The sequence below is a fragment of the Toxotes jaculatrix genome, chromosome 5 (assembly GCF_017976425.1).
Source record: "Toxotes jaculatrix isolate fToxJac2 chromosome 5, fToxJac2.pri, whole genome shotgun sequence".
Taxonomy (NCBI): Eukaryota; Metazoa; Chordata; class Actinopteri; family Toxotidae; genus Toxotes; species Toxotes jaculatrix.
In genome coordinates this window covers 17,554,934-17,566,857 of record NC_054398.1, presented here as the reverse complement: position 1 = coordinate 17,566,857, position 11,924 = coordinate 17,554,934, and the positions used below count along the sequence as shown (strand labels likewise).

The 11,924-nt window shown below is 42.2% G+C and overlaps 1 protein-coding gene across 1 annotated transcript; it reads left to right on the top strand.

Moving 5' to 3' along the window:
- Positions 1-4,453: 4,453 nt before the first annotated feature.
- best1 (bestrophin 1) lies at positions 4,454-8,893 on the top strand. Its single transcript, XM_041038667.1, has 9 exons — positions 4,454-4,605; positions 5,565-5,659; positions 5,820-6,053; positions 6,398-6,552; positions 6,677-6,754; positions 7,101-7,253; positions 7,351-7,431; positions 7,511-7,662; positions 7,742-8,893. Exons 1-9 carry the CDS (start codon positions 4,454-4,456, stop codon positions 8,817-8,819), a joined length of 2,178 nt encoding a protein of 725 aa, XP_040894601.1. The 3' UTR covers positions 8,820-8,893.
- The last annotated feature ends 3,031 nt before the right edge of the window (positions 8,894-11,924 follow it).

The following is an 11,924-nucleotide window of genomic DNA, read 5'->3' as shown; positions in this document are numbered from 1 at the left end:
CTTCACAGGACAACAAACAGAAATATAATCAACGTGGTTATTGACATGACATTAAGATTTCATGTTCCCTCCATAAACTGAGTGGCTGTAAAGACAGTTTAGAATAGAGTTGCTTTAATGATACTGACCAATCACTCCACAATTTACATTATTTTCTTTGCTTAGTTGATGTACATTGTTGTGCCTATGTTTAAATGGTGACCGCAGATGTAATTTATCTTTAAGGTAACTCTGGTACAATATATTCAATTGCAATGTTTATTATGTAGACTACAATGGTCTATAGGTTTAAGGACATCCATGTTCAAGTACACCTAGATAAAATGAGTAAATCCTACCTTATTGTTAAGGTTATATTGTTCAGTTTTTGTTTAAACTGTTTTACAGAGGTGAGGGGTGTTATCTACCCCATTTACAGCCAATGTCAACAAAACTGATATATCTGGAACAAGCTTATATTGGTTAATACACCGGCCCAGACAACTTATTGGCCTAGCTGTATTTATAACCTTGTATTTATTACAGGACCGTTGAGACTGCATTAGTTTTAGCTAAGTGTTGCTAATAAATTCTCACTGAGTTACTGCTGGTGAGTGAAATCACCGGAGTTACAGACCCCTGAGGGACCCCGGACCACCGTTTGAGACACTCTGCTGCTGCATAAGCAACATTTCACTTAAAGCCATTAAATTTTTAGTAGCAATTATTTTTTTTCCCCCCTAAGCCGTAAGGTTTATGGTCAAAGCTCCTCGCAAACATTAAGCAGCGCTTTTCGCCAGCTAGCTGTCGTTAGCTACAACTTTTAGATAGGGAGAGCTTTCCCCTCAGAATCCGCCCTTACCCTTTCAGCGTCCAGGACGGCACATAAACCTCCCAGCGTGTCTGTGAACCTGTCAGCTTCTCCCCTCCAGAGTCCTTCGGCTGTTGTTGTTAAGTCAACAAATGTTGTAGAAGCTGAGGTGAGGTTAGCTGGTGTCAGTGAAACTAATCTGGGCAGTTTTAAATCTCAGCCAGCGGAGGAATGCGGACGCTGACGTAGACAACCGACAACAGCAACGGTCACAGACGCAAAAAAAAACAAAACAAAAAAACAAACAAAAAAAAACAGTCAAGTTTAAATAAATTTAAAAAAAGACCAACACCGACTGTGGTTTACACTCTTACTGCCATATCTTTCTTTACATCACCGTGTTCTCATACCCAGGCAAGAAAGCGAGCGTCTCCTCTCTGTTTCTGCCTCTTCCCTCAGGTCACATGACAGCGCATCCACTCCCAGCGCCCCCACCGAGAAACCCTGTCCGGAGCCCCCCCGAAATCCAACCCAACCCTGAGCCGAGAGCCCACCTCCACATCCAGCATGTACAAAACCACTGACGGTCTCATCCTTTTATTTTCTGATGTACCTCCTCATATAGTTAGCTGTTTATCTTTAAGTATGTTGGATTATCCTTCGTTTATGGGCCCCCAATGAGTCTCGGTATATCCATGCCAGTTTCATGATTTCCTCAGGCACCCTCAAACCAACCAGTGCTCTAGAGTACTTGACAGAAAATTAAATGGCACTAATCTTGATCAACTTGTTAATTAACACTTTAAGTGATTATTAAGCAAAAATGCCAAAAACCCAATGATAACAGCTTCTCAGATCTGAATGTTTGCTTGCTTTCACATCTTCCAGCTTTTTATTGTTGGTTAGACAAAAAAAAGAAATGTGGATATCTTAACCAGGTTTACAGGGTATAATGATGGGCTTTTCCATTATTTTCTAGCATTTTATCACCTTTTTTAATTAAATCAAATTAATTTCAAATCAGCCAAGGAGTCTCTGCATATTTTATGGACTTAATGAAAACAAGATACAAGATATTGTGCAGATACAATACGCAGGCATGAGGACAGACAAAAACGCCCAGGTAACCGAGGGGTTTAAGACTCTGACCATGTAATTTCAGCAGCCCTGATTTGAGTCCAGCCATGGACCTGTGTTTCTTCCATCCCCCTTCAGTCTCATTTCCTGTCAGCTCTCTACTGTGCTCTCTAATAAAGGCAAAAATTAAAATCAAACAAAGTCCTGATCTGACCCAGCAGCGGGCCCACAGACTGAAAAAAAGCCTGAATATGCTCTGGTTGCCAGCCGAGGTTCCTCCGCTTTGGACTCTCCTCACTACTGGACTCTCTCTTCACTTTGTCTGAATAAGATTTTACATGCAAAACAAGCTAATATCATGCATTGACATATTTAAACTAGTGACTAAACATAGACTTTTGACTGCTAGTTTACATATGTAGTCATGTGACTAGACTATCTGCCTATTGTGATTATCACAGGTGAAAGCACCGTCACTCTGAAATGGCACATTCTTCATGGTGGGTAGAAGCTGTGATAGATTTATGTTGATTTTTTTTGTGAATTACACAACTGTCTCTACTATAGGTGGTAGAAAGTAAAGCATTTGGGTAAAACATGATCCTTTTACATACAGTCACTATGGTAACCCAAGGGAGTCCTCTAAGAATCATTAATACAACAGCCATCATGCATTATGCTTGCCTAGGCGAAGGTTGCCAAGTTGCCTTTTTAACCATTATGTTTACCCCAATAAGATAGGATCATGTCAATTGTGTTTACAATTTAATACTTACCGTCCAACAGCACAGCCTTCCACCTCAGTTTCTCTGCTGGACTTGTATCTGGAAGCTGGCTGTCCCAGCACATCAGGTGTCCCAAAGAAAACTGTAGAGGAGTATACTGCTATTCCAGATCTCCCCGTCTTAAGAACCTCATATGCCCGGCTGGATGAAGCTGAAGGCGGTGGAGAGGAGGAAATCTGGACACTGTGAATTCCCTCAAAAGCATCCATGGTTCTCTCAGGCAGTGCAGAGACTCATTAGAAACTGCCAGATATCTCCAGTGAAGATTTAAGATTTAGTTTGTCAAACCCTTTAAGTAGCATATGATGACCCTGATGTCTGTTGATGCCAAGCATCTAAAATACAGAAAAGGAAAAGTTACTTAACACTGAAACTTAAAATCATTTGAAAACTAAATGGCTCATAAAAGTTTTGCTCAACAAACTTGCACAATGAAAAGTCTTCAGGTGGGCAAGACATGACCTCTACTGTGTTTAAACTATAACTCACACACTTCTTCCTTCTCTCTGCAGAGACAGAGGAGGTCAGGCTCTTTTCTTTATAGACTGTCATGCTAAAAGAATTCAGTTCCTTTGAGATATCCAGTGCAAACATAAGTCAGGAAATAGTATCTTGCAAGTATCACACATGTGGACCTTGATAGAGTTACACTTCCAGGTTGAGTTAAGAAAAAAAAAAAAAAAACACCTGATATACTCACCGAAGTGTTCAGAACTGATTCCCAGTTGTTGCCAGTGCATCAAAAATCTGTAAAATAGTGCTTTGATAATCTCTAGATTCAGAGTTCAGCAAGTTGAACTCTATCCGTACTTCGCCCTGCTCCTACTGGTCGTCTGGTTAGACAGGAAGGGTTAATCACTAACAGTTTCTGACCAGTTACAACTCAGCTATACACATTTCTTCCAGCAGGGGGTAGCTCCCCCACAGTCTCACCTGATCAGGAGTTATCCATTATCAAGTACTGAAAGATGCCTCAGATGGAAAATAACCAAATTTGCTGAAATCCAGAAATGAGAATATGTTCATAAGGGTCTGCAAGCGGCAAAGAGAAATGACGTGTGTTAAACTTTGAAGAAAATAGTTAAAGAAGCTGCTGAAATTTGGCTTCACAAAGTCATACTGCCAAAATCCAAATAGGACTACTCAGCAATTATGCTTTTAACCAACGTATTTGTGGCAGTGTGGGTGCTCTGCCGTCCTCAGATTTGTTCAGATTAACAGGACCTGGCCTCACAATGCAGCTTTGTTGCTGGAACAGATTAACACATCAAGTGACCGGAGGTGTAGGAGTCCCTTGCTCTCTTTTTTCTTTCCTGTTTTCCAACATTCTCCCCCAGACGCTGCCAACACACATCTCGAGCCACAGCGAGTTATGATGGCCAGACGTTTCCATATTCAGCAGTAAGTAACCACAACCTCACAGTCTTTGTCGGTAAATTTGACCTTATTTTAGATCTGTAAAATTAAGGAAATTATCATTTTGAATGATTATTTAAGTGTTTAAATATGTAATCAATTTCAGTTGATTTAGTATTGAATTATGAAAACTCTGCTGTTTCTCAACACAATAGTGGTATATTGATCTAAATATACTGATTACAGAGTAAGTAGAAAACTCATCTGAAAAAACGGACACTCCTGTTTTGTTTTGCTTAATTTTAGATATGTGACCACTCTGGCTGTATGAGATCCGGGCTTGTCACTGACATTGAGCTGAGACGAAGCACAGAAAACAAGACCACTGTGGTTTCCTTCATGTCAGGCCACAGTCAGCCAGCAAGTTGGCCAGCAAGCAGCAGCAATGACAGTAACGTACTCCCGCAGGGTTGCTGATGCAGGTCTGGGAACCTTCTTTCACCTGCTCCTGCGATGGAAAGGCAGCATTTATAAACTGCTCTACAGGGAGCTCATCATCTTCACTCTGCTCTACTACTTCTTCAGTATTGTTTATAGGTACACACTTAAGAGAAAACACAGAATCTGTAAGAAAGTTGTAATCTTTCATGTCCTCCAGTCTGCAGACAGAATGACTATTACCTGACCCATATTGTATTTTTGATTCTGGTACCGATATTTAAAATATTCTCTGAAACTTTTTTGTTAAGGTTATATACTCCAATTGAAAAATACTCGTTAGTGATCTCTTTTAAATTATCTCGATCTTTTGCTTGGCAATCCTGTGCTGCAATTTCATGTTACTTATCGACTGACGAATACATCAAAACATATCTTTGAAAAGCCAATATTGCTTGATATATAGGTCAGGGCCGATTTGTCTGCTCTGATAATGACATTATTTAACAGTGTTTATTCGCTCAACAAGGGGGAGTTTAGAGGTGTGGTACAACAACAACTGTTTTCATCACAGTTTCATTACACCTGTTGCTTTTATAGCCATATGGCAAAGTAAAATTTTCTTAAAGTGGATCCTTATTGGACAAAAAATTAGAGTACAGTTTATCATGAGAAAAGATATTTTGTCAGTCTCTTATTATAAGATGAAAATATCTATTGACAAGATTCTTTTCAGATAATATGATATTGTTCATATTATAATGACTTTTCTTGTCATTACAAAATTATTCAATTTTAATAAGACTGGACTTCTAACAACAGATGGATGTTTCTTGTCATGACAACATGCTAATGTTGTCAAGACACAAGTTTTCTTGATGACGCTCTACAAGCAATACTCCATGTAAAAAAAAAAAAGGAAAAGAAAGAAAATGTGTAACACTTAACACACACTTCTTTTTTTTTTCTTCTTGTCTTGGTGGGAGCAATATGCTGCCATACCTTCTGAAGTAAAACTAAGGTAGACCAGAAAGTCTGGTCCTAGTTCTTGTCACAGGTTTCTCTTCAGTGCTTTTAAGGTGCAGTAGCAGGGACTCAGCGGATGTTTCCTTCCCCAGGTTTGTGTTAAATGATGAGCAGAAGAGGCTGTTTGAGAAGCTGTCACTATACTGTAACCGCTATGCAGAGCTCATCCCTGTGTCGTTTGTGCTGGGTGAGTTGGGGCTAACCATTTTATACCTTGTATGATCTTCAGTTGCTCTGTTCCTCTTGATAGTTTAACTACACAATCATCTCATTTCATAAATTTGAAATTCTAGGCTCTAAGGTAGCAGGTACCTCTAATTCCATAGTTTTTTCATTTTTTTAACCAGGTTTCTATGTGACCTTGGTTGTGTCGCGTTGGTGGGGCCAGTTTGAGAACGTCCCCTGGCCAGACCGCTTGGCAGCTTTAGTAGGTGGTCATGTTCGAGGAGCTGACGAGGCCTCTAGGCTGACCCGCCGAACTCTGATGCGATACGCTAACCTGTCTGGTGTACTCATCTACCGCTCCGTCAGCACAGCTGTCTACAAGAGGTTTCCCACCATGGAGCATCTGGTGCAGGCAGGTACGATGTGGTGATGAAACCACTAAAACTCATTGTTCTTTGTCCTGCCAGTCTTTTCACATACAACACTACCACATCCAAAGCTGCTGGCTCTGTTTGTACCGTTAAAAGTCTTGAAGAAACTGATGTGGTGCATTTTGGACCGGTGTGGTACAGGTTAGTGTCTCCATCTGATGTGGTTGAACTGTTTGTATGGTACATGTTACTACTTGATAGCGTAGCGGCTGAGATTAAGAGCTGAGTTCTCGCTGCTGACCAGAACTCAAACATTCAAATATTTTACATGCTTATTCTGTTTATATCATTTTGGCTGCTTTTATCTCCATGCTGTGTTTGTCTTCCAGGTTTGATGACGTCAGAGGAGCTGAGGCACCTGGAGGACCTGCCCTCTCCTCATAACAAGTTCTGGGTTCCCTGTATGTGGTTCGTCAGTCTGGCTCTGAGAGCTCGGACTGAGGGTCGCATCAACAACGACGTGGCACTCACAGCCATTCTCACCGTAAGTGTTTATGAGCATCTGTCTGCAGGCCAGAAGAGCCTGAACATCGTCAGAGAAAATCTTGGCTTGGAAGCATTTGTTTTTTTAAATCAACTCTGCGTGTCCTGCTTTTTTCTCTGTTCAGGAGTTGAACAGTTTACGGGCAAAGTGTATGAAGCTGTACGGTTATGACTGGATCAGCCTGCCTCTTGTCTATACTCAGGTGTTGTTGATACTGTATACTGTATGCTGTAACTTGAATACAGCAGATGCCTTGGCGGTAGAACAAATAGATTTTGTAGTTTCCATTAAGTGAAAATTTTGTCAGAGCGATGATTTTGTGTCAGAGAAATAAATAACACTGCCAAAATTAGATTACTGCTTTTTGCTGCTAAAACAATATGATTGCATTATTACAGTAATCAACCTGTACCTGAAATGATTAACTCAGTTTAATCAAAATTAGAAATGTAACCAAAGGAGCAATAAAACTCCTCTAGACACTTGGTAAATTTTTCTCTGAGGTTGCTGCGAAACACTGCCAGACTTGACAGATGTTTTTTAATTAGGTGGCGACAGTTGCGGTGTACAGCTTTTTCCTGGCTTGTCTGATTGGCCGTCAATTCTTGGATCCAGCTCAGGGTTACCCTGGTCATGATCTGGACTTCTACCTTCCTGTGTTCACCCTGTTGCAGTTTTTCTTCTATGTTGGTTGGCTGAAGGTGAGGAACATTAGATTGTTTGTGTGATCCAGTCATAATGAAACTTTATTCATTGTCTGAGCTGTATTGTTGAGGCCTTTTCCTTTCGTGGTTCCAGGTGGCAGAGCAGCTCATAAATCCCTTTGGTGAAGATGATGATGACTTTGAAACCAACTGGCTTGTTGATCGCAATTTACAGGTTTGGATCCAAACCAAACGATTTGCTATCTGTTTTTCAAATAGACAGTGGTCGTCAGTGGCTTTTCATTGTGTCCCAGGTGTCCTTGCTGTCTGTGGATGAGATGTATGACAGCCTGCCGCTGGTTGAGAGGGATATGTACTGGAATGAGTCTGAACCTCAGCCTCCCTACACCACCGCCAGTGCTGAACACCGCAAACCGTCCTTCATGGGCTCAGCCCTGGATATCAGGTTCAGTATTTTTTTCTAATTTCCTGGCAGACAATTCTTAAATACTCTGTCATGTAACCATCTGTGTAATCTAAACCAGTGTTCCTAAGGAGGAGATGGAGTTTCAATCCAATCTGGAGCAGATCAAAGAACACGAAGAGGCCAACTACTCCACCCCACTCCTTGGAGGGTTGGGTCGTCTTCTGGGTGTCCAGTCTCCTAACTTTCCTCGCTCCTCCCGGGTCCCTCTGCTGCGCCGCCGTCCTGGAGCTCCACTAAGCCGCTTCCCTCTTTACCTGCACCCAGAGGCTCCATCAACCCCAAGTCAAGTTCGCCAGCCTTTGAGCCAGGAGCGAGATCCAGACTACGCCTTCTCCACCATGCCCCTGTACGAAAGGCCAGGTTTCTACAGCTGCCCACAAACACCCATCCACTGCGTGCCCCCTGCAGTGCCCCGCCCACGACCTGCCCGGAGAACCCAAAACGAGTGGGATCGCAGCTGCAGCTCCCTCGCCCCTCCTATGGTCGGCTCACAGTTGCTGCCTCCTGACACCCCCAACCACGTCCCCCCACCGCCATCCTCTGCTTTCCCATGGCTGAGTGAGGATGGCGAGATGCAGAGTGCCCCTACTTTCTCCTTCCCTGACCCTCCACCTGAACTCTGCCCAATATCTAAACTCAGACCAGGACACGGCCTGCTGTCTCGCCGGCCTCTTCCTCCTCGCCTCACTCTGGACAACCTCCCCTCAGCTGACAGCCAGCCGGGACCTCCAAGTGCTCGAGCTGCAGGAAGCGGAGGTGAAAGGGTGTTCTCGTTCACTCCTCCCTCTCGAACAGCCACAGCAAATCCCAGTAATCCCAACAGCAGCTCTAGCAGCATTAATGCAACAAGCACCAACAGCGCTGGCACGCTGGGAAGTCTCTGCAACGGTACAAGTCACAGTAATTTTAGTAACCATGGCAACTTCAGCACCAACATGAGGGCAAGCAACGGGGGCACCAACGGCGGGCTGAGCAATAACATGAACACAGTGTCCACTTCAGCGTCATCGCAACAAGAAACCAATCAGCAAAACTCACCCAATGATTCGGGAATCTCACTGGCTGAAGGGGACCTGCTGGGCGTTTTGGTGGATGGTGGGGTGAACAAGGCTGCAGGAGGGAGGGAACAGGATTGAGAAAACAAGGTGTGACAGTTTTTTTGGACCACATGTGACATTCAAAACATTTAACACGTACAGGTACTCACCGATGTTACATCTGAAATGGGGCCATACACACAACTGAAAAGTACTTGTAGCAAACACTGAGTTAATCTCTACATCCTGACAAACTCTTACAGAACAATTAACCTACTTGTAATGCAAAAAGCACCTTATGAGATTTAACCGCCAACATGTGAAGGAAAAATAAGAAACAGTTTCCAGTTTCCTCTGATACCCTGCAACATGAAGCCAAAATGTGTATATTCTTCTTCTCTGGTAGTCTTAGTATTGTTTCCATCACTGTACTCTTCAATAAATATTACTTATTATAACGTTATGCTTCTTTTGTCATTTTAACAAGAATTTTTTTCAATAAAAAATTAAAACCTAAAATTTTTTATATACTACTTTTATTTTCTTATTGTACACGGAAACTATATGTACAATTAAATTCACAACTACAAATATTCATAAAACATATAAAGCACCTGCAGGGAGAAGCAATCTGTCCAACTATGAAACAGCTGAGGAAATTCTTTCTGGATTTCACCTGCTTTTCCACATCAGTGTATCCAGATAACATCAGAATTCATTTAAAGCAATTACTGTACAGTCGCCTCACTGAGTCTCCATATACAGTTAACCTGCAAAACACGCTATTTCATGGGCACACTCACTGAAATGCAGTGTGATGTGCATTTAATATTTATTTACACCTACTATATAAGGAGGCTTAAGTGCGCCATCTTAGTTTCTAACCTTGGTTACTTACAATACAGTAATTAGTGGTCACATCATTCGTGAAAAACTGCCAAAAATTTCCCATAGAGAATGAATGGGACGAGGTCAAAAAACTGTCAAAAAAGTTGCACTTTTTCAGTGTTTTTCAAACATCAACTGCTCTGGCATACTTTTCACCTAGAAACACCATTCAAACTTTAAAATGTAGACACCAAGTCCTGTGTATTCGAGGTGTATTCAACTTTTTTCCTAAGTTGTGTAGTTTTTGAACAGTGACCTTCTAATGATCATGAGTGATTTTGGAAAAATACAGAGTTTACAATGGGTGTGTATTGTGGAATGTGTGTATTGTGGATTCCAGTGTCCTGACATGGTGCAGCCACATTAGATCCATTCATAGGATTAGACAAATTATTACTGTGATTAGCAGTGATAACAGCAGTCATACTAACTGCAGTAAAAGTCAAATATAAAATAGATAAAAATAGTAACAGTAGCAGATTTAGTGGTCAGCAACTGCAATTGCATTGAGTGCAATAAAAGGGAAAAATGTAAACATGTTATTGTTTCTGAACAAAAACCTATAAATCTGTGGCTCTAAACATGAGGACAGGAACAAAAAGGGGACCTTATCCAAAGGTCGTGAATGATAGCCAATAGTAGTTTTTGCTGTTGTTAGTTAAATTTGCCCTCTTCTGTTAAAAACTGAAAAAAAATCTTACTTGAAAGAGTAAAATTTAAATTTTGACTTTAAAATTTTTTCAAATGTGCCTAAAATCTTTGTCCAGGGTTTTATTATGATCATAACCATGATCAACTAATTGAAAATTGAAAATCATTCAATGATCATGAAAATTCAGATTTTCAATTTTCATTCAAGTTTGCATATTGCATTCACGTCTTTATGACGCATTGCTCCGCCCTACACAAAAGTAGATAAGCTGCTTTTCTGAGTAAAAACGTATTGATAGTGGTACTGGTATCAGCAGCACTGGCCCTGTATTTACTTAGTATTGGATTATACCAATTTTTGCAGTATGGCACACTCCCATTAGTTTCTATGTTTTGTTTCGTAATCCATGGCCTGTGATATGGTATGGCTCAATTGTCACTGGCCAATCATTAGCCAATCACAGATGACGACCAACCTGGTTAGAGGGGTGGGACTTAAAAGGGCCCGGTGCAGGCCGGGAGGACGCTAGAAACAGGTGGATACGGAGACGCTGGTTGTGAGTTTATTCAAATCTGTGAAATACTGTTGTTCATCAGGTGAAGACCCGAGACTTTGAGTCAAAGTGTAACCTGATAAAACCGGACGCTGAGCCGTGTGTTGGAGCTGGTTTCAGCTGATAGTTCAGCTAAACCACGGTACCACTGTGACCGTGGACCGCGGACTCGGTCTCCACCGAGTCCGCCATTACTGCGCCGGTTTGGAGGAGAGGAGAGGAGAGCGCGTGTGCGCGGAACGCAGACTTCCACCGAGTTTCTGAGTGAGTATGGAGACAGTGTCAGCACACTGAGGGAAACTGACCAGGTGTATCAGCCTGTCAATCTCTGTTCTTCAGATGCAGCAACAGAGGGCCGGAGCCTTTCCACCGCATGAGCCACAGACGCCACTTTCTGCTCACGCCCGCGCACACGCTCGCGCACACAGCCTCAGTGCGTGTGTCTCCATCGCATCGCTCACCTTGGACAGACGGCTTGGAAACGGCTTTCTCGACTTTTTTCGAAAAGTGAGTACACATAACATTTCAGAGGCCTAGTTTACGGTGCCATGTTGTGCTGGTGCCACCTGTGGTTATGTTTTAAGGTGGAGGTCACCTGGTTCTGTAGTAAATATTCCTTCAGTCTTGGTGGTTTCACTTACTTAAATTCTGGACCGTGATGTGATTCATGTGGTAAAGATAAAGGCTGAATATTACAGGAGTGACAGCGCAGCTGCACAGAGATAATTAGGCCTCAGCGGCCTCCTCAGCTCACGTTAGTAAACTCTCAGTTCACCTCAGGTTATCAGGGGTATGTGGAGACAGGCCTGTAAGCCCTCAGAGTAGAACAGAGATGCAGTTTTTACCAACATAAACCTTTGTTAGTGATATTAGAATCCAGGGCTAACGGTAAAATACTAGGGGTGTGCGATATGACGATATTAGATCGTGAAGACGATGTTGATGTTGACGATCTGCCAGAGGAGAGAGATCGTAAGTTTTTTTTTTCTTCGGCAACTAACAGCCGCTTCACGTGAACATGACCAACCAATCATGGCGAAGTATGAGCAGTGCTGATTTTTTTTTTTTTTAACTAGCCTCGCTGTTTTAGTCAAGGTGTAGCAGGTAGCCA